We start from the raw sequence: 22,844 nt of genomic DNA, 5'->3' as shown, positions 1-22,844 counted from the left end.
AACTATAAACAAACAGCTAGCAGCCGAAGGGTGGAAGAGCCGAGGGAGAGAGTGTGGGTATTGACCACAAATTAACAGTTGCAACATTTCGTCGGCTCACGGCTAGAACAACTTATGTAAGGCCCAAAGTGAGGCCATAAAAACGAAACGTCGACGTCGTCTGCGTCTGCAATGCGTAATTACGGCTCACATTACCAAACACACACGAACACACACACACACACACGCACACACGCACAGCGAACGCATTTGCACTTAATTGTGGCGCTTAATTAGACCAAAAAGGTGCACAAAGGCACAGACAATGGCCCAGAGCAACTCACTTAACTGCACTCCATAGAGAGGGAGCGAGAGAGAGGGAGAGAGAGACAGAGAGAGAGGGAGAGAGAGAGACACAGAGGGAGACAATTAGGGATTCACTCAATTCAAATGCATTTACATGTTAACTCTTTTGCTTTTGCTGACCCTCCCCAGCCCCCCAGCCCCTGCCCACTCTTTGGACGACTCAATTCACCTAATTGCATGTAATTGTTGTTATTGGCTGGCCTAAAATTGAAAAACAGTGCTTGGCTCGGCTAAAGGATTTGGCTTCAAATGCGAACAGCCAACCGAACCGCTGCACAAATTACTCACTTGTCAGCGCAACAAATTACGAAACAAGCCCCAAAAATTAGCCAGTCTGCGATGTAATTAAGTGGCGACCGGGATCGGGACTGGGATCGGGGCCGGGACCCACAGCTTGACGACCGACCCGAAAGGCCACCAAAAACTCCAAAATTTCACGTGAAATATTTCGACGAGCAAAACTTCTGTTGAAATTTTCGGCATACGCAACATCCGCAGCGACAATTCGCATTCACATTCACATTCGCATTCGCATTCGTATCTGTATCTTGTATCTGGTGGCGCCGCCGCTGGGGGTCCTGTTCCCCGCCTGTTCCTGTTCGCAGTCACTGTTCCTCTCCCTGTCACTGTCGCTTGTCTGCGCGCTTGCGCATTCAATTTAATTTTTATTTTTATTTTCGTTTTTTTTTTTTTTTAATTCGCTGACAATTTGCAGCGGCTGCAAAAAAATTTTTGTGCGTTTTTTTTTACGATTTTTGGCAATGACAAAAAACGTTGAAGAAGCTTGTCAAGCGGGTGTAATTGATGAAGTTATACTCGTTTAATATGGCGCTTAAAGTGGGCTTAGCATTACGATTGATTGGCCTACAAAAATTCAAGCTAAAACTCATGTGGCATGGGGACAGCTCCCTATCTCTCATTCTTTCTCTCTCTCTCACTACACTTTCTCTTCTCTCCAGCCACAGTTTGTTAAATCTAACTCTGAGTACTCTATGCAAGTTTAAAGTCTATGAAAAGAAGCTCTCATATATCTCACATATCTCTTATGTTTCAATTCCAACATTCTTTTCTACTCCATATACCCGCTTTCACTCTCTGAGCGTGTATATGAATGCCAAAAAATGCCGCTAAGGAATTGACCAACGCATGTTGCTCTTTTTTTCCTGTGGTTTCTCTCTCTCACTCTCTCTCTCTCTCTCTCTCTCTCTCTCTCTCTCTCTCGCTCTTTTGTTGTCGTTCTTGTTGTTGTTCATTTGATTATCGCCACTGTCGCCGTGTAATTTATTATATTGACTTTCTGGGGGACTCTGAGCCGCCAAGTTGGCCCTTATTTTTATGGCTTTAACCTTTTGCCAACCGCCGCGTTGCTGACATTATTTAATTTGTCATTTAATTCTGTTGATGCCTTCTGTTGAGCTGAGCGAGCGAGCGCAGCCCGAACAGCTTTTGACCATCCCATACACTCCATATGTTGCTTGCGCGTGTGTAATGGAATATGCGCATGTCTCATATGTGTATGTGTGTGTGCGTGTGTGTAGGGGGCATTCGCAAGTTTATGTTGCCTGCCTTTGACTTTTTGGCCTACATATGCTACTTCCTTTTAACTGAAAATGAGCTGCAAATAATTTGTGGCTTTCTCTATACATTTGACTTCTGAGAAGCGCAAAGAAAGGCAGCAGCAGCTGCAGCTGACAGTTTCTGTTACATTTTAGCTGTAGTTCAATTTGATTGGCCGCATATATTTTTTTTATTTAAATGAAAGTCCGTTTTATTCCCTTAATCATTTTATTTGAGAAATCAAATTTATTTGCCATACTTTATTCAACTTTGAAGCGCTCTTCACAATGCAACAGCTGTAATGCCTTTTTTGCCTTAATCAAATTTAATTTACAATATAATTGGCTCATTTAATCATGCGCTTTTGCGGTCTGTCGAGTATCACTCACAGTTTTAATTAAAATGCCTTTAATATCAATAAATAATTCAAGTCAGCTCGTTGACATCGAATAACTTTCGAGCCAAATACTCCTTTTAATTAATTGCATTTAATCAAATTTCGAGCTGTGTCGCCAAATCGAACGCCCACAAAAACTAAAAATCTGCTCCCCACTCGGCCGCCCCAAAAATGGCTGCGAAAAATGCGCTAAATCATTTTTTAATTGCTCAATTTGAAAACAAATGCGAGCGATTTAATTTAATTGTGTGGACTGTTAATTGAGTCGTATTTGGACCGTTTTTGCTTTTCGCTCGCTCTGCACGAATGGCCCAATGGCCAAATGGTTTGGCCACGCCCATTGGCGCCTTCGATACGCTTGTTAGATAAAAGCTAACTGAACAGCAGCATGTCGTTGGCAACTTGCTGTTGCAGTTCATTTTCGGCATTTTTGTGGGACAATTAAAAATGCAACTGTGCGACAGTCTGTGGACAAATGCTCAGCTGCAACGCCAGAAGGCAACAACAGTTGCAGCCGTGCACTAGCAGCACTGCCAGCAGTTGCAGCGTGTGGGCCAATTTTCGTATGATTTACAGCAGTTAGAGGGGAGAGGCAGCGCGCAGGCGGGGCAATCCAGTTGATGTTGAAATTAGCATATGGAAAATGCATTATGCGATAATGCGCCATAAACGTCGCCAAATCGAAATTGTGTGTCGACTTTTGAACATGTCGAGTTAGACATGAGCTTGCAAATGTTGCAGGAGGAGGAGGAGGAGGAGGAGGAGGAGTTCAGCTCAGCTCAGCTCAAACTCCAAACTGGCTGGCCATAAATCTGCATTGAAGGGGGCGGTTGATGGCGAGGGGGCTGGGCAGGCGAGCGATTGGCTGCTGGCTGTGTCGCATCATCAATCATGTTGGCGCAGATCGATTATTACAATTGCTGACAGACGAGCGAGGCAAGTTGGCGGCGGTTGCATCTGCGGGCAGCCATTTGTATCTGATGGATGTATCTCGAATGCCTCCTGCTGCTGTTGATGCTGCTGCTGCTGCTGCTGCTGCTGCTGTGGCATGCAAGCCCAGTTTACATTTCCATGGAAACTTGTGCATTTGCACAGCTGCAACAGTTTTGCCTCTCGGCTGCTGCTGCTGCTGTTGTTGTTGTTGTTGTTGTTGTTGTTGTTGTTGTTGTTTTCGTGTCAAGTCCTAAAAGTTCCAAGAAAACCAAAAGTTGTTTTTTTTTTTTGCCATGTTCTATGCCAAAATGTGACGAGCCATACGTACAGCTAGCCGTCCATTGTCCAAGCTGGCCAGCACGAAATTATTTTAATGAGTTGCCAATTAGACTGCACCATACTGAACCCAAATAGATCAGCGACTTGGCCACTGCTAATAAATAGCTGACCAGGTCGACTGAACAGCTCAACAGCTATTCCCGCTCTCTCTTACTCTCCCTCTCCCTGTCTCTCTCCAGCTGACTGTTGCCATTGCGTGAAGCAACGCACACCTGTTGCATGTTGCTCGGCTGTTTGGAGCCCCTTTGGCGAATGGCGAATAAATAAGTTAAGTAGAGTCAAGTAAAGGGCTCCCCTCCCCAAAACGGGAGTCTGTTAAAGCCAAGCAACAGCAACAGCCATGCCAATGGCAATGGCAACGGCAACTGGGCCATAACTTGCGTCAGTCCCAAGTGGAACTTTACGATCCTGTTGCCAACATGCTTGTCTGACAGCATCCGACAACAAACTCAGCGGGCTCGAGTTTAATTCCCAACTCTCCTCTAGCCAGGGCTATTCACTTTGATATCTTGTCAGTAGAAAATCGGAAGTTAACTACAGAGGAGCAGCCGCCGTTGCGACTTTACATATGACCAAAGCTGTTCCTGATTGTCGAATATTATGAGCCCTATAGCGGCACTGCTAACTAGTTTCTTTAGCTGCTTTTTTATTGGTCTACGGGCTTAACAACTTGCCGCAATTAACGCGCTTTTTTCCAACACTTTCATGAGGCGCCGCTTATTAGACCATTTCCGCTGACCCAGCCACGCCCACATCCTCATTTCACAGAGAGAGAGAGAGAGAGAGAGAGAGAGAGAGAGAGAGAGAGAGAGAGAGAGAGAGAGAGAGAGAGAGAGATAGAGAGTGAACGAGTGTGCACTAAATTACTTTCCATTCGTTCTCTTTGTTATTAATTACGCTGCGCACCGCGTTCGCCTCGTGGCTAAGTTTTCGGCCAATTGAATTATTACGCGCAAGACAATGGAAGGTCGCTCTGACCAAGGGTCAGCAGGAGGCGGCGGGGGTTGGCCGGCCATAGCGGAAGCTGGGCCAAAATATAATGGCATTTGCTTTCACTATAGCACCGTCAGCATAAATATTTAAACAGCTGACAACTGGGATAACGAGATAGCTGCCAAGGTGACCCACCTGATCACTTGACGCACAAAAACCAAAGAAAAGTGAACAAAAAAAACAGCAACCCACATATTTCAAACGAAATAGGCTAAAGTTATGCTGTGCAAGGGTCCATTCCTCAAACTCATTCAAAATTTAATCTATGAGCTAATTATATGCTCTACTAAGTTTTATATGTCCGACAATACCGAATTGCTGTGAAGTTTGCTGTGAGATGAGATGAAGGAGAACGATGTTACGTGTAGGAAATGTTTGTATATATTTTGTATGTTATAAATAGTAATACTATTATAGTATATATATGATTGAACAGCTTCAGCAGTCAATGAACACCTCAGCTGAAAGCCAGTCAATTTATCATAGACTTATCTTATATTGGTCATCTATATATTAAATATATATATATAGATGGCCAATATAAGATAAGATATAGAAAATATCCTTCAATTTCTAAACCTATTCCAAAAATCAGCTCACTCGATTTATCATTGACTCACCTTCATATTGCTCTTCTCTTCATCTCTCATTGACTCTATAGAGTATACAGTATTCAGTTAGTGGGCTCAACTCTACTCTTAGAATGATTTTCGGCTACTTGAGCTTATCTGCTGCTTGATGCACGGAGCTATTACAATTTTCGCCGGCTTTTATCAAAAGGACGTGGAACGTGGCAATTGCGAGGGCTGTCTGTAATATTTATATGCGTGTTGATTTCTGTTTGCTGAAATTAACCTTTTTGGCATAGTTACCACCACCTCAGCAGCTTTGCACCCTCGCCCCCTCGCCCCTCCAGCCCGCTCAGCCCTTTGCAGATGCCCGCAGCTAGATAAAGTCTAGGCCGTAAAAGGGTCAAAACGCAGTCGCATGTGTCTCGCTACATCGACTGACTTCTGACCCTTATTGTCCACACGGCCGTAGCCTCCTGCCTGCTTGCTTGCCTCATTTAGCTGAGGCCATAAATATTCTAAATCACCAGCGGGGCCAATGTCGGCTGGCAGCCTCAAGTTGTTAAGATAATAAAGTTTGTAATTAATTTTGCATCGTTAAATGAGTGAGAGTGAGAGAGCGCAGGCTGTGCTGAAAAGCGTGAGAGAGCCCAAGAGCAAGAGAGATAGAGAGAGAGAGAGAGAGTGAGAGAGAAGCTTGCAATTTTCTTGTTTAATTTCAGTTTTGAGAACAGTTTTAATCGTCTGCACATCACCAACTTCTTTGATGGCGCCTAATTGACTTCACTCACGAATTTTCATTATACGTTCCACTTGCATCTTGTTCTTCTACTTATCTTTCTGCTGCTTTTACAGCTAGTCAACGAAACACCTTTCTGATACATATCTATCTATCTAGTATCTTTATATACATATTCATAACCTGCTTTTTTTCATCATTTTTGTATAAATTTATCATTTTTATCGCCATCGCGCTATAAAAATTGCATAATCATAAAAGCATTACACCTGCCTTCCCGGCCGGATCATCTGGTGTGCGTACTCATTTCATTTGTGTTTTAATTGAATTTGTTTTATGGCTCTCTTGCAGATACCACTGGCGAGCTTGGATGGGTATTCACCCTAATTGTAGTCTCAATCATATCGGGTCTTATAGGTGCTATTGTAATGGTCATATTTCTAAGATGTAGAAGGTATGTATGGCTATATAATATTGTTCGAATGTGATAACTGTGTTAGCACCATTTTTGGGGCAATAAAAGCCAGCTAGCAAGCGCATAAATTTACAATTCAAATTAATTGGCTAAGACAAACAGCGAGCAATAAATAAAAATGCTAATAAATAGACACATTTTGGCATTTAGCTAGAAAAATACGACAATTAGTCATCATAAGCATATATCTTGCCACACATACTCTATGCCCATATAGAAAACGTGTTCGATATGAGTGCCTCAGTGCCTGAGTGCCTGAGTGCCCAGTCTCTGCTCTCCCATAGCCACGGACGTTCAACTCAGACCTCAAGCCGACCCCAGCGATCCGTCATGCAGCGACATTTACACAGCGCCAAGACAAATTGAATATATGTACAGGCAGTGCGAATATGTAATATATGTATGTTTGTATGTACATACTTATATATATTGCTAAATTTACAATGTATTTGCCCACACAACAGCGAACGGCAATTCAATTAAACGCCCACCGAAAGCAGCCTTTGAAGCGCCCCCTAGCGGCCAGAATAGCGGCACAAATAATCGTGGCACAAAACAAAAGAACATGAAATTGCTTTATTACTTAATTGCTCTTTAAAATAAACACTCACAACAACAATTATGCGAGGCAGCGTACTTGCCACAGGCCATGCTTTTGTAGCCATAGAGTGGGTCACTCACTCACTCACACACTCACACACACACACATAATCGCGACAAGATACATTTAAATGGACATTCATTTGCCGATTCCATAGGCAAATAAGTTGTGTCAAGTGCAGGGGCTGTGCGGGCAGCGCAGGGGCGAGTGTGCGCGGGCGTGGGCAACACGCGAGCTCCAAAATTAACCAAACTTTTCGTTTGCGCAGGCGCCGCTGTCGACGTCGACGTCGACGTTGTTGCCTTTCAATCGAACGCTAGCCACATGTCGCGTCCAATTAAATTGTCATGTTGTTGTATTTTGGCGGCATGTTTGCATAAAATTAATTTCGCAAATAATTTGCCAAAGCAAAACAAACAAATGCACAAGGCAACAAACACAATGCCAAGACAAGTGAAAAACAATTGGCTTGAGCAGTAGACGACTGCGAGAATACCCTATAGAGATTTAACAGTAAATAAAAGCAGGCCAATTCAGCTGTGAGTTTGCTTGAGTTGAGTATCAAAAAGAGCAGAGAATATGTGTGAATATATGTATACAATATTACATTATATTTATATACATATATATTGTGTGTGTGTATATATAGTAAAAATATATCAACTGTTTATAGTAGCTCAAAAATTGCTGATAAATATGCTTATATAGAATTTTCATATAATTTTTTCAATGATTCATAATCAAGTGACACATGTTATTAGATATTTGTACAGCTGCATAGCCTGGATATACTAAACAGCTGCTAAAATATAGCTATGGCAAGAAGAAACCTTATGCCTTATGCCTTAAGCTACGCTCACTGTGTGGGGTATATTAGCACAGTCCAACAATCGAAACAGCATCGAAGCACAGTCAGCAACTAATATATCACAGACAGTTCAAATCAGCTGGATATGCAGTTTGGACTCTGAGTTGGGGTTTGGGTATGTGGTGTGGGTTCTCATAACTGTTACACGATGCATGTTTGGCTACGCATTCACACGCTGCTGGTGTAGCTTAGATTTGTCATTATTTAAGCTGGACTCGGGACAGACACATGTGGTGGCTGGCCTGCCCCCTCCACTCCGATTGCTGCAGCAATCGGATTGTCACGCTGCTCACCTTGCCGTCAGCTTTAGTCAGTCAGTTAGGCCGAGTTTTGTGTTAGTTGCTGTTTTTGCAACCGTTTCATGTTAGTGGGGTTTGGGTTCGGGTTCGGGCGTCGTGCTCGGACGTGTTGGCTGCCAAATTAGCGGCAATTACATGTAATATCGGTTACACTTATTTGCATATTGATGCAGTTCTCGATCGGCTAATGGCGCTATAAATTTGCTCGGCACATGTTGCAGCGCAGTTGTCGCAGTTGCTGCAGCTGGTAGTTTGTGTTTCTGTTTTTTTAGGTTTTTTTTTTTTTTTTTTCGTTCGACTCATGATTTGTTAGTGGACACCTTAGAAGTTGAGTTTTAATGGCACCTGCCATTCGGGCTGACAATGTTTGCTCAGTGTCTAGACACTGTAATGGCTGGCAATGCGGTTAACTTTAAAATGTCTTTTCGCCGAGCCACTTGTCGGAAAGACTCAAAGTCGTCCCATTGATTTGAAATGTTGACTGTGCAGCTCGAATTACTTGCAGCTCAGCCAAGTGACGAGCGTTAAATAAATGATGTTGCGCCAGTTGATGGCCACTAGAACAACACAGATCTACAATTCTTTTTACACGGCAAGACATGTGGACGCTAAAGCAAGTTGATTTTAACTAAGTAAATCATGTTGTTCTCGGTAGATGAGTGCTCTGAAGTGACCTAGTTTCTTGGGGTTTCAGTTTAACTACGTGTATTTGACTAATGTTAGATTAGTTAGGTAGATTGTAGTTGAGCTTGCTTAAGTGCTGGGAGTGGACTGTTGATGCTGAATAGAAATTTAGTGCTTTTCTTGGGGTCTCCTTCTGCTTTTTATATACATTTGTGTTATATGCATTTAAGGCATATCAAGACTTGGCATATTCAACGTATCATAATATATAATATATATACTGACTAATAAGAGCAGTGACAAATATAATTTCCTTCACTTCTATATACTAATAATATGTATATAAATATATATTCTACTAGAGACTTCTAGTTTTCTCTACTCAAAGACTCATATAATTACTTGGGTATAATAATATAATAAAGCATATTCATATGTGAGGTGATTCAGTAGTAGTGGGCATCTCCGACTCTATACCACTCTCATTTCTTTAATTACTCTCAGAACACTGCCAATTGGAATCTTTCGGTTTCGTTTCTCATCTCACATGCCGACTGCATCTCATGCCGCTCGTACAGCCTCTCTGCTGGAGCTTCACACGTGTGAAGTACTTAGCCGATGAGCCACAGTCGGTCGAAGCGATTCTCTCGCTGTCCAACTTCGTTTTTTGTACGAGCTGCTACTACTAATACTCTCCCTCTCTTTCTCTATCTCTCTTTCATTTAATACTTCCTTCATAGCGCAATGCTACTAAGCAGCTCTTCAAGCTGGTCTTTCTCTAACACTAATCATCCCATATGCAGTCTCTTCAGCTACACATATCCATTTCGCATTAGATTTAATTGCTTAACAATAAACTTAGTTCAACTGCTTTTCCGCCCACACATTTAGAGCCAAGGCAGCTAGCCCACTTTCAGTTTTGGCAACAACAATGTTAAATTGCACAAAATTGTCGCTGCGTGCTCGCATTTGCTATTTTGATAGAAAACCAAAAAAATTTCAAGTTGAAAACGTTTAAGGCAGCTGCAACAGCGCCGAGCTACATAAAAAGGCGTGTTCAATTAGCATGCTTGGAGCTCGATAGCGAAAAAAGCAGAATAAGAAAAAATAGAGAAAAAATGAGCTGCTGACGAAAAACAAGCACCGTAAATTGAACATAAAGGAAAAACACACAAAAAAAATTGCAGAAAAATAAAAGAAAAACATTTGGAAAATTAGCGCAGAAGCAAAGGCACGGCCCCCAAGACGACGATGACTGGCTCGAACGGTGAGCTTGTTCACTTTAATTGAATTGCAAAAAGAGAAAAAACTCATACACACACACACACACACACACTAATATATACGAAGAAATCAAAAGCAGGCAAATGCGAATCAAAAAATCGAACTAGACTCGGCTCAGCTCCAGTTAACATTATAATCGATCAAGGCAAAGCGAGGGGCAACATTTAGCCGCATGCCGCGCTGCACTCAATCAAACGGACGGAGCTTACAAGCGGACGGACAGCGGACGGTTAATTGATACGCACAATCTATATCCATTAGGTTCGTGCTTGAAGCTTGACCCAGAAAAACGGGGCAAGTGCATATGCGGCGGGGCCAAAGTTAATGGCAATGAGCGAAAACAGTTAGAAGAGGTAGAAAACGGCTTGAAGTCAAATTGAAAGCAGAATTTGTGGAACAGCAGGCAACGAGTGGTAACAAGTAAACGACATCCACATTCAAACCGAACAGAGCAGCCCACAAATCGGCCAAGATAATCCGGTTCAGCCTCTTCGCGGCTCTGTGCTTATCCGCAGATTTCTAGCGCTAATCTAATCTGCAACGTTTGTGTTGCAACAAATGGTGGTTGTTGCTGTTGCAGTTGCTGTTTCTGTTGTTGCTGCTGTTGCAATTGTGTTGAATTCTTATCGGCTCATACATATATTTTGCGGTAGTTTATCTGCGTGTCACACGCAAAAAACAAAAAAAATCCAATTTTTATTTGCGTAGAACGAAGTTTGTGTCCTAAGTCTTTCGTTTTGGCATTTGCCATTCGTTGTCCGCTGGCTTGGCATTGAACAATTTGACATTTTGCTGTGCGCTAATTTATGTTTAGCCATATTTTGCTGTTATTCTTAAACGCCAATTTATGTTTATTAATTGCAACATTCTGTTCGCTTCTTATCTTTGCAGAATTAAATCAGCGAATGCCAATGGTAAGTGCAAAATCCAGTTGCTGGACCTAAGACGGGGGCTTGCTATATACAAATACAATATATATATTTATATAAATATAGATAATTACTATTTGCTGTCTATTAAAGCATTTAAGATAAATATGCTAAATTGGCTGCTTGGAAGATTTATAAATTTTCATGCAGTTCCCATAGAAATCTCAGCCTTTCCGCGTGCATTGAAAACCTGATCAATTAGTCATTTGTCTCTCGGTTGCCTCGTTTGATTAATTAAGCAAGTCAGGCCGAGTATATATATATATATATATTTTTTTTTTTTTTGCTGTCTTCCTCTTGGCATATTCTGTACTCTTTCTTTTACGTTTTTGCCTTTGCATTGCCATTTTTAATTGCATAATTCTATCTTTGCATGCGATTCGCGGAAATTCCTTCTTCTTTCCCTTCCCTTTGCTTTTTTTTTTTTTTTTTTGTGACACAAGTGGCAACAATTTAATTTGTTTTCTCTTGGCTCTTGACTGCTGGGTCTTGTTACAAATTTTCAGTTTGACGACAATGCATGAAGTTCACGTTCGTGCCACAAATCTGAGATGCTGCTGAAATGGAAACTGATGATGTGTACGTGCCCCCTAAGAGCCGCTGGCTGCATTTTGCATCTTAAGAAAAATTTGTCGACAAATTAAGGCAAAGGCTAACAATTTTCTTTCGAGACTCTATATGCTATTGGCATTGGCCTCTCCTGCCTGACTGACTGCCTGCCTGACTGCCTGCCTGACTGACTGCCTGCCTGGCTGGCTGGCTGGCTTAAACACGTTCAAAAATCGTGCAACAAGAGTTTTTTGTTTGTTGTTTTTTGATTTAGTTGCTCGACGCGCGCGGTTCAGTTTTTTGTTTTCCTTCGTTCCTTTTGGTTTCTCTTTATACAGTAGGCGAATTATTGACAAACGAGCTAACGTACTCCTACACGCCGGCCCTTTCATTCCCCACCATGTGCTCCCTTTGGGCCAACTCTCTCTTTCCAATTGGCGCCAATTTCACTGTCTGACCGTCCCTGTGCTGACATCGACATGCAGGACAAATTGTTGACGGCATTTAATGTCACAGCAGCCAATTAGCTGTCCCATGAAAATCTCCACTTGTTGGTTTTTTCGTTAGCTGTTTTTTTGGCCAAAGTTTTTCTTTCTTTTGTTGTTTTTTGGTTGCTGCTGCTGCTACGCACGGTTGCATGTTGCGAAAACAGCAAACAGCAAACAACAACAACAACAACAACGACAACAGCAACAAAACAAACAATCCCCACAAAATCGTTAAACTGTCAGCAGCTTTTAAAGCGCGTGATTATGTCGAAGTCAACGTCAACGTCGCCGTCACCGTCGTCGTCGTCGTCGACAGGCGCCAGTTGCCGACTGCCAATTGGCAATTCCCAATTGCCGATTGCCCAAAAACAGTTTTTAAAATGCCGCAGTGAAAACTTTTTCAATTGCCCAAAATGAAAAATGCTCGGAGCACATTAAAGCCACGCCAGAGCCAGTTGATTATGTTTTTGCACATCAAGCAAATAATTAAAGTGCATGGTAAATAGCGAAAGACACCTTTAAAAGTTAATTCTGGCTGTGGCCAAATGCCATGCTCGACGCTTATTGCAACACCCCGAAAAAATGGAGAAACAAATAAACAATTGCAATTGCAGTTGCTGCCAAACTCTGTGCAATTATCACGGCAGCCAACGCGTCGTATGAGTAACATTATTTTAATTATGCATACGCAGATAAGAACAGAGCTATGCGACATTTTGCCGCCGACCCAAGCCCCAGCAAATGCGCTGACAGCCATTGGCATTATCTGTGCAACTATTAAGACTTCATTACACATGTCATATGCGCGACTTGTTTCGCCGAGCCGAACGCGACGCAAAACACACATTAAATTCCAAAATGCTCGTTAATACCTATTTTTTTTTTTTTTTTTTTTTTTTTTTTTTTGGCTGTTTAGTTTGTTTATTATTATTATTATTTATTGTGGTTGCTGTTCAAGTCGAACACGGAGTTTTTTTTCTTTTTCTAGCTGCTGCGAAATATTTTGTTAACAAAATTTTGCTGCCGTTGCTGCCGCTGGCGCTGCACGCAGATAAGCAGCCAGAGATAAGCGCCAATGCAGCGGTAGCTGTTGCTGCAACTAGGCAGCTACCAATGCACAGTGGTCAGCAGCTGGGTTAGAGTTGTGTGAAATATGCTGAGCGAACAAATTGGGGGAGTTCGGCTGGCTATTTAAGGAAATGGAAATTTATCTTAGAGCTTGGAATTTATTTTAATTTTTTTCTGCTGTTATCTATGCGTCATTTGCTTTTTTTATTTTAAATATTTATTTAATTTTTTTTTTAATGATATATTTTAATTGTAATTTTTTAAATTATTTTTTTATCGTTATTTGTTTTATTTATTTATTTATTTTTTTTTAATTTATTAATGATTTTTGTTTCTTTAGTAATTAATTATATTTATTATTATTCATTTTTGTTTAATCATTAATAATTATGATTTATTTTTTAAATTAATTTTTCTGATTTTTTTATTATTTAAAACTATCTCATATATTTATTAATATTTATTAATATTATTATTATTATTATTATTATTATTATTATTATTATTATTATTATTATTATTATTATTATTATTATTATTATTATTTTATTTATGATTTATTAATTTATTATTTATGTTATATTTTCGTTTTAATTACAATATAAAGCAATGAACGCCATTCGCTTTGGCACCACTGTGCAGCTGTGCACTGTGTCAGCAATAAGCGTAAGTTCAATGCAATTGCTGCAGTAGCAAACAGGCAACATCGTTAACACAGTAGAAATAGAAGGAAACAAAAAAAAAAAAAAAAACATAAGAAACAGCTATTAAAGCCAACTAGCCGCCAAGTCCGCATCCGAATCGAAGTGCAAGTCCGAGCTGCAGTCGCAGTTGCAGCAGCTGGGAGTCGAGTTGCAAAGTCTTTGGCGTTTGTGACATGCACAAAATGCATGTATATGAGCACCTACTAACGATAAGCTTGGGTTAATAATCGCCAGAGCAAACAGAGACACAGAGTGGACATATATATGCATATAAGCATAGTATAGTATATAAAAAGTAAATATATCTAGCTAGAGCTGGACAAACGCAGTCTTTCAGTACGTAAATCATAAGCATTAAAACAGCAACCGAAATGGCTGCATTATGCATGTGCATAGCTTGGAAAATTGCCATCGGCTGTGGCAAGTGGTTGCGTATGCATTCCGCTAATTAGTTGGATCGCTTCAAGCAGCCAAGCACCACCTAAGCACCCAATCACCCAAGCTTGAGCGCAATGAGAGTGAAAGGTAAGGCCCGAGGCCCGAGGCCCGAAGCCCGAGGCCCGCACTCATTAACAGCTAGGCAAAGTGGATGAGCTGGATGAGCTGTGGTCAGTGGGCACAGCGGATGCTGGGAACTGGTCTTGCTGTGGTTATGAAATGAAATGAAATTACTATAACAAGGCTAAAGGAGTCTATAAAGATGCTGTTAGCGGATAAGCACACCATAAATGAAAAACAACTCTAATGAATACCCATTTTATAGACTTCCTATATGTGTGTGTGTGGATGTGGATGTGTATGTGGGATGTGGGGTCATTGAACTCTGTCTCTCTATACTTATGATATATGCCAAGGACTGTGATCCCACTAGCTGATTACAAAAGGATCTCACAGTCTGCGCCAAACTCTGTTTGTTTCTCTGTCTCTTTCTTTCTTTACATGTTTGGCATTTTGGCCAAGTCGCCCGTTACTCATTGCCACACACTCGCCTGCAACTGTGCCACCTCGCTGCCGGTTGACAGCCGTTTAATTTACGCTTTGTTTGTTTTGCTGTTTGTTTCTCTGTTTTGTTGTTCGCTGTTAAATGTTTACCGTTTGCTGCTTGCTGCTCTGTCGCGTTCGATGTGAGGTGAATGTTTGATTTATCTCCCGATTATAGAACCAAATGTCATAGATTGCTGCCGCGAATCCGAATTCGAATTCGAGTCCCAATCCGATTCCAATTCCAATTTAGCTTTAAGCCAACACCAAATGTTCAAAATACCAAAGCAACTTACTCACACCACATATGCTTGTGCTACTCTTACAGGTGGTCGACCACAGCCGTGGTGGTGTCGTAACAATCGCAACGGTGGCGGCCAGAATCGTTCGCCGATCTCCATAAAGCATTCGGCGGACAGCATACGCCGGCCCACAAGCAACTCGGGCGTCTGGACCTGGCTGGGCGGCAGTCGACGCTCGTCGGCGGGCCCGGATCAGATTGGGCCGCCATCGACATCTCCGGCCGAGAATCATTATACCCACATGGACGATGCATATAGTCCGGTGGGCGTCAGCGAAGCACTCTATGCGGAACTCGATCGCGAATCGGTGCGTTCGGCAAACCCGTCGTATCAGAATACGGCGTACAGTCAGTGTGGCGAGGTAAGTTCAACTAGCCTAAGAATATCAGCCTCAGCTCCAGCTAACTGCTTTGATTGCCCTCTCGTCCACAGAAATACAATTTCCAGGCACACGAGCAAGACATTCCCATGGTCGTCTCGTCAGCGCCGAGCAGCGCCTACTACTCGGATCTGTCCGTCACCGCCATGCCGGGCGGCGCCAGTGGCAGCAATCAGGGCGCCTATGAGATTGTTGGTCTGAATGTCATGTCGCAGCCGTTGCCCAATTGGGAGCACCACGGCGGCGGCGGCGGCGCTGGCGGTGGCAACGGCGTTGGAGGCGTGGCCACCACCACTGGGCTGGCGCCGAACGATGCTGCCATGACGCAACGACGCATGCCACGTCTGGCAGCCATCAATGAGACGAGCACCAGCACCGTGCCCTCGGACTATGTCTGAGCAGCTGAAGCAGGAGCTGCAGGAGGAGGAGCAATTAATTTGTAATTTATATACGAGATATGTGACTTTAAAAAAGTAGAGAGAGATTAAGAAATGCGAGCTTAACATGTTAATGAATTACGTTAAACACAATCTATATATACATATATATATATACATAAATAGTATACAAATAGCTGTATGGATATATAAATATTTATATTTATAGCATATGCTAGCTTAGAGTTAGCGTAGTCTCGATTTGTGTCTTTTGTTTATGTCTGAATTGTAATATAGGACGACAGATTTACATACAAGCATGTATTATAAATCTAGTTTTAATATATCTATATATATATACACACATATATATATCTATATATATATAGTGTTAAACAGCGATTAAATCGTGGGTGATATTTAGCCTAAATATGCTATATTCTTATGTTCTATGTACTTTAGCATTTTCTAAAAATGTAAAACAGAAATGGCAAGAGAAAAGAGAAACGGAGAACAGGAAAACCGGAAAGCGAACAATGAGCATTTTTTTCGAATAGGCGAGAGAAATGCATTTCAGTCTAAGTCTAAGCGAAAACAACCCAACAATGTACCCAAAATCATATTATCATATATACACGCTCACACACACACACACATATTTACAGCGAAATGAATTTATGCTTACAGGAAATATACTATATATACAATATCTATAAACGAAGCAAAGGGAAAAACATATTTACAACGATTTTAATGCAAGAAAAATAAGAAAATAAAAGTATTTACGACTATTTACGAAACACACACAAGAATTATTTATACTGCATGAAACATACACACACATATATTTAATATATATATCCGTTTAACTGGGCTCTCAGCTATCTCTAACAACTCCACGTAGCACATCATATCATTTACATACTACAGCATTAACTCAATATAAATAACTGAATTTTGCATACATGTATACACAGGCGATTTTCCAAGCATATAAAAATTAGTAGACATACGAGTATGTATTTTAGATTTTAGTAGTAATTTAATTTTTGTACATTTTTGTTTTAGTTGAAAAAAAAAAAAAAAAAAAAAAAAAAAAAACATATATATAATAAAAAACTATTGCTATTTACATTCTGAATCCCAAAATACACAACTGTGTTTTACTTCACAAGTCTTTGATAAACTCTCTCTCTGGCTCTGCGAGATGTCTAGCTTCTCTTATTAGATGCCTTCTTTTGTTCTTTTTACATCACTCTCTATGTGATCTGCTTTCGAATACCCCTAAATTGTTTCATTTACCCTCCCTCAACCATACTCTAGATCTTCGCCTTGCAGCACACCGCTAGCATCTTCAATCTCCACGAGCGTTTCGATTTCAATTGTCGAATCTGTCTGCTTAGGCTGTCGCGTGTGTATTTTGAGATGAGCACGCAGTGCTGCCTTTTGTCTAAAGTGTCTGCCACATTCTGGACATCCGTGTGGCTTCTCGCCCGTGTGGATAAGCTCGTGCTGATTGCGCGTCTCCGGCTGAGCGAATGCGTGCTCACAGTAGCGGCAGGTATAGTTCCGCGCTCGCTCGTGTACCGTACGCATATGCTTGTTCAGATTGCTGGAGCTGTAGCATACTTTGGAGCAGAGTCGACAGCAATAGGTGCGCTCCAGCGTGTGATAGTTCAGGTGGATCTTGAGCTCGGTGCGCGTCGTCTTCTGCACGCCACAATATGAACAAGTGTAGTTCTTGATGCCCGCATGGCGCATCATGTGTATCTTGAGCAGCTGCTTGGTGGCGAAACGTCGCTCACAGCTGGGCTCTTCGCAGGCGAAAGGCTGCTGCAGCTTGTCCTTGTGGGTGAAGCGATGGTTCTTGAGCAGCGCCATGGTGCCAAAGACTTTGCCACAGAACTCGCACACATGTGACTTGTGCTCCTTCCCCAGCTTGTGGCACTTGCGCATGTGCAGAGAGAGCGTATGCTTGTGGCTATAGCCATGGCCACAGCCTGGTTCGGTGCAGGGATAGGGCATCTGTCCATGTCGCCGGCTGTGCGATTGCAGGCGCTTCTCATTTAGGAATTGTGCTGCGCAGATGTTGCATTTGAAGACCTCTTTGGGTGGCTGCGGTGAGTTACTCTAAAAAAGTGCAATGCCTCTGATAGATCAATCTAATATTACTGGAAAATTTCTTGATTTCTCACTGTAACATCGTCCACGTCCTCCTCGTCGAGCTGCTCAAGCTGTTCATATGTATGGCAATGATCCGAATCGATATCTGTTGCAGTCGTTTCACATCTGCTTTCCACCCGTTTTTCAACCTTCTTTTTGTTGCTCTGCTCTAGCTTCAGTTCCACAACTTCCACTGTTGTGGGCGTCGCCTCCAAGTCGTATGTGGGCTCCTCATCGTCACAGAATGCCAGTATTTGCATTCGCCATTTCGTGTCAGCTGCTATGCACTTGGCACGGAATGCATAGAGCTGGTCCAGCTGGTGGAAGCACGCCTGGCACAGCACGCTGGGCACTCGCTCATGCACCTCCACAGCGAGATCGGTGCAGGTAACAAACTTGTGCGCCACGAGAGGCAGTTTCTGCATATCGTAGCTGCCAACAGTTGCATCAATGGCGCAAATACAGATACGGCATTTGGTGAAAGAGCTCATCGATTTGATGTTAATTAATTGATTACATTTAAATAAATAGCTAAACTTCGTTTGTTTGTTTGCTTTGTGTGTTTACACTCTAAACTTTACAGTATGTCTGGTAACACGCTGGTCAACAACTATCGAGTGACGACTATCGATAACTCACTGTTAAGGGTAACAGTGACCAGAAAAATACTTAACAGTACTTTAAAATACCTGTTGAATGTAACAGGTCACCCCCCATTCATTGTTTACGTTTAGGTACAAAGTTCAGTCGAGTTTTGCTAAAATGTTGAAACTAAATAGCCACGGAACGCGCAAATTAATTTTAGATATTTCTAAAACTCGTTTTTACTCTGCGGCGGTGCCCAAAAGGAAACTCGAAAGTGAAACGAAAAAAGAGCCAAAAAGAGAAAATGAGTCTTTCATGGCCAACATCTTTCGTGGCAATTTGGTCTCGAAACAAGTTTTCCCCTACCCCGATGTCTTGACATTGGAACAAAAGGAGACCACGGACAGCATGCTGGATCCGTTCCAAAGGTTCTTCTCCGATGTCAACAATGCTGCGCGCAACGATGAAAATTCCGTCATCGATGATAAAACACTGGACGCCCTCTGGGAGCTCGGTGGCATGGCTATTCAAGTGCCCAGCGAGTACGGAGGTCTGGGCATGAACAACACCCAGTATGCGCGCCTGTGCCAGATAGTGGGAGCAAACGATCTGGGTCTGGGCATCACACTGGGCGCCCACCAGAGCATTGGATTCAAGGGCATCCTGCTGTATGGCACGCCAGAGCAGAAGGCGAAGTACTTGCCTAAGGTGGCGTCCGAGCAGGTTTATGCTGCCTTTGCTCTAACCGAGCCTAGCTCCGGCTCGGATGCCAATTCCATTCGCAGCCGGGCAGTGAAGACTGCAGACAACAAATACTATATTCTGAATGGCTCCAAGATCTGGATTTCCAATGGTGGCCTGGCCGATGTGATGACTGTGTTCGCCCAAACCGAGCAAATCGACAAAAAGACTGGCGAGAAGAAGGACAAGGTGACTGCGTTCATTGTGGAGCGTTCCTTCGGTGGTGTCACAAACGGTGCGCCCGAAAAGAAGATGGGCATCAAGGCCTCGAACACAGCCGAGGTGTACTTCGAGGATGTCAAGATTCCCATCGAAAACGTGCTCGGCAAGGAAGGCGAAGGTTTCAAGGTGGCTGTGAACATTCTGAACAGTGGACGCTTCGGCATGGGCGCCACCTTATCCGGAACGATGAAGAAGTGCATCGAGATCGCGACGGCGCATGCCAACAATCGCACGCAATTCGGCCAAAAGATCAAGGAATTCGGAACCATCCAGGAGAAGTTGGTCAACATGAATATACTGCAATATGCGACGGAATCGATGGCGTTCATGATATCCCAAAACATGGACTCGGGCAGCCAGGATTACCATTTGGAGACGGCCATATCGAAGGTGTACGCCTCTGAATGCGCCTGGTACGTTGCAGACGAAGCCATCCAAATTCTGGGTGGCATGGGATTCATGAAGGAGACCGGCTTGGAGCGCATCATGCGAGATCTGCGCATCTTCCGCATATTCGAGGGCACCAACGAGGTGCTTCGCCTGTTCGTCGCGCTCTCTGGCGTCCAGTACGCTGGCAACCATTTGAAGGAGCTGCAGCGCGCTTTAAAGAATCCCTCGGCGAACCTGGGCTTCATCTTCAAGGAGGCATCGAGGCGTGCAACATCAACGATTGGCTTGGGCGGCGTCGATCTGAGCGCCTTCGTTGTGCCCGAGCTGCAGGAGTCGGCGAAGAAGGCGGCCTCTTGCATCGATCTCTTTGGCCGCACCACCGAGGAGGTGCTGATGAAGTACAACAAGAATATCATCAACGAACAGATCGTATTGAATCACCTGGCCAATTCCGCCATCGACATCTATGCCATGATAGCAACCCTCTCCCGATCCACACGAGCTGCGAAACTTAATCTGCCCACGGCGGAGCACGAACTCAACCTAACCAAAGCGTTGGCCAACCAGGCTACCGAACGAGTCTTCCAGCATCTGAGGAAAGCGACCTCATCCCAGATCCAAAGCGAGAACAAATTGTTATCTACAATAGCGAAAAAAATCTGCGAACAGGATGGCGTCCACTCAACTGGCGTCATCGATCTGAATTGAATTGCGATCAAACGTAATTAGCGAACACCTAATCCATGTATCTAATCCATTCATTAGCGAATTTTATTTGTCCTCATATTCTGTTTAATGAATTTCAAAATAAAGATTTAAGTAAATAACAAATATACTTTGGAATTTGTATAACCCACTGACAGAGCTGAGATGAACAAAGTTCAATTTATTCATGTAGATGTTGATGAAACACATATACTATATAGTGCGCAGCTATAAAATCTAAACTAAAGTCGTCATTCGGCATGCAGCGAAGGCCAGTTCAATTAGAAAATCGATAGACATCACGATATGGGGTATTCTATATTATAGCAAATATAGTAGACTGAGGAATTCCGGTATACCTCAATAAATTTTAGACATTTATAGAAATATATTTATAGATAAATAACTATAGTATAATTATAAATTTAATTTTATATTATATCTGCTGTTCCATGGGATTACTGTACTAAGGAACTTTGGAATTTGGCATTGATTAAGATGTCTATAGATAGATCGACAGTAAAGGCTGCGTTTGCTGATACCCTTTATAGAGATTAGCAAAATTCGATTGTATTTTTAGCAGCAAACAACTGATTGGGCTGTCTAAACAAAGTCCGCAATCTTTACTTGACGTCTTCAAGTGACTCGATAGACACACACTCATCTATATATAGATAAACGCTTCTAATATATAAGAGATCTAGTATTAACTGCATTCATTCGCCTGCTCCACACCAGCGGCATTTGTGTCACTTGGCGCTGTCAGCAAGAGCGTATACGTTATGGTGTTAGAGTCCGTGCGCTGTCGCTCATGGATCTTGCGATGGGTGCGTAGAGCTGCGGGCTGTGTGAAACGCTTGCCGCATTCCTCGCACTCGAAGGGCTTCTCTCCGGTGTGCGTCATCTCGTGGTATTTGCGGGTGTCTGCCTTGGCGAACCGGCGCTCGCAGTAGCTACAGGCGTAGTCCCGCGCACGCTCATGCACTGCACGGACATGCATCTTCAGATTGCCGGAGCTGTTGCACACCTTTGAGCAGAAGCGACAGGGCCAGGTGCGCTCCAGCGTGTGATAGTTCATATGGATCTTCAGCTCGTTTCTCGTAGTCTTCCGCATGCCGCAATAGGGGCAGCTGAAGTTCTTGATACCCGCATGGCGCATCAGATGCACTTTCAGCTTCTCTTTGCTGGAGAAGCGTCGCGAACAGTTCGTCTCCTGGCAGGCGTGCGGCAGTTCGGACTGGTCTTTGTGCGTGTAGCGATGATCGTTGAGCACCGAACTGGAATTGAAGACCTTGCCACAGAACTCGCATACATGGGACTTCAGCTCCGGGCCCAGCTTGTGGCACCTGCGCATGTGCATGATTAACGTGGGCTTATGCCGATAGACCTTATCGCAGCCCTCCTGCTCACAGCTGAAGCGGCTGGTGACCAAGTGCTCCTTCAGGTGCTCCGACAGGCCATGATAACGTTTAAATGCTCGATCACAGCCCTCCTCTGTGCAGGGATAAGGCGCCAGGCCTTTGTGTTGACGCTGGTGGGCGATCAAGCGATGCTGCGTCGAGAAACGCATGCCACAAACGTTGCACGAATCTAAATCCTTAGATGACAATTCCTGAAAATCAAATGTTTAGTGAAGGTTTCGCAAATGATTATTGGTCTTACCTGTGCTCCACTTATTTCTACAGCTACTATTGCATTCTCAACGGCAGATTCTACTTGGGGTAATTCTATTTCAGTCTCTTCATTGGCCAATTCATGCAGTGCTTCTGTTGTGCCCGGATTCTTCTCTATATCCTCTGAAGGGATATTTGAAGATAATTCTAAGCGCCATTGTGCATCGGCTGCTATGCATTTGCTACGAAATGCATACGACTCCTCCAACTGCTCAAAGCAAACTTGGCACAGCTCACTTGGCAGTTGTTGCTGTTGCTCAGACTCCGACTGGGAGAGTGATAAATCTGTCAAGGTCGCGAATTTGTGCGCCAAGTCGGGCAACTGTCGCATATCATAGCTGCACACAGCTGCGTCGAGTGCACAAATGCAAACGCGGCACTTTGTTGACGGAATTGCTGACGTCATAGGCTAAATTTAAGCTTTTGTAACGTGTAAATCACAAAGTCTGCAATTCTCACAAGAAAACGCTTTTTGTTATTGTTTATGTATGCCTAAAACAGCTGTGCAGCGATAGAGATGAGCGGTAGTGTTAACAGTGACTGTATAGTTAACAGTGACTTACGC

General features: G+C 43.0%; 4 protein-coding genes across 10 annotated transcripts in view; 2 read left to right on the top strand and 2 right to left on the bottom strand.

Annotated features, from left to right (window-relative positions):
- The window catches only part of LOC108614472 (uncharacterized), an 81,521-nt gene extending 64,678 nt beyond the window's left edge, over positions 1 to 16,843 (top strand). For all 7 annotated transcript variants that reach the window (XM_089466924.1, XM_089466925.1, XM_089466923.1 and 4 more), the window contains 4 exons: positions 6,224 to 6,326; positions 10,915 to 10,937; positions 15,071 to 15,405; positions 15,477 to 16,843. In XM_089466924.1, the coding sequence (XP_089323050.1) occupies positions 6,224 to 6,326; positions 10,915 to 10,937; positions 15,071 to 15,405; positions 15,477 to 15,821 (806 nt within the window). In that variant the 3' untranslated portion in view covers positions 15,822 to 16,843. The remainder of the gene's footprint in view (positions 1 to 6,223; positions 6,327 to 10,914; positions 10,938 to 15,070; positions 15,406 to 15,476) is intronic.
- Positions 16,844 to 16,872: 29 nt separating this feature from the next.
- LOC108614471 (zinc finger Y-chromosomal protein-like) lies at positions 16,873 to 18,598 on the bottom strand. Its single transcript, XM_018008613.2, has 2 exons — positions 17,996 to 18,598; positions 16,873 to 17,930 (listed from the first exon to the last, which is right to left on the bottom strand). The coding sequence occupies exons 1-2, from the start codon at positions 18,452 to 18,454 to the stop codon at positions 17,109 to 17,111; spliced, it is 1,281 nt and encodes a 426-aa protein (XP_017864102.2). The 5' UTR covers positions 18,455 to 18,598; the 3' UTR covers positions 16,873 to 17,108.
- A 67-nt stretch (positions 18,599 to 18,665) lies between these two features.
- Acadvl (Acyl-CoA dehydrogenase very long chain) lies at positions 18,666 to 20,732 on the top strand. The gene has a single exon (XM_018008696.2). It carries the CDS (start codon positions 18,726 to 18,728, stop codon positions 20,607 to 20,609), a length of 1,884 nt encoding a protein of 627 aa, XP_017864185.1. The 5' UTR covers positions 18,666 to 18,725; the 3' UTR covers positions 20,610 to 20,732.
- Positions 18,920 to 22,820, bottom strand: LOC149269141 (uncharacterized). The gene is made up of 2 exons (XM_089466921.1): positions 22,269 to 22,820; positions 18,920 to 22,218 (listed from the first exon to the last, which is right to left on the bottom strand). The coding sequence occupies exons 1-2, from the start codon at positions 22,683 to 22,685 to the stop codon at positions 21,313 to 21,315; spliced, it is 1,323 nt and encodes a 440-aa protein (XP_089323047.1). The 5' UTR covers positions 22,686 to 22,820; the 3' UTR covers positions 18,920 to 21,312.
- Positions 22,821 to 22,844: the final 24 nt, after the last annotated feature.

The sequence above is a fragment of the Drosophila arizonae genome, chromosome 4, assembly GCF_054131065.1.
Source record: "Drosophila arizonae isolate 15081-1271.41 chromosome 4, UAZ_ARI_1.0, whole genome shotgun sequence".
Classification (NCBI taxonomy): Eukaryota; Metazoa; Arthropoda; class Insecta; order Diptera; family Drosophilidae; genus Drosophila; species Drosophila arizonae.
Note: the sequence above shows the minus strand (reverse complement) of the source record. Positions and strands in the feature narration are given on the sequence as shown.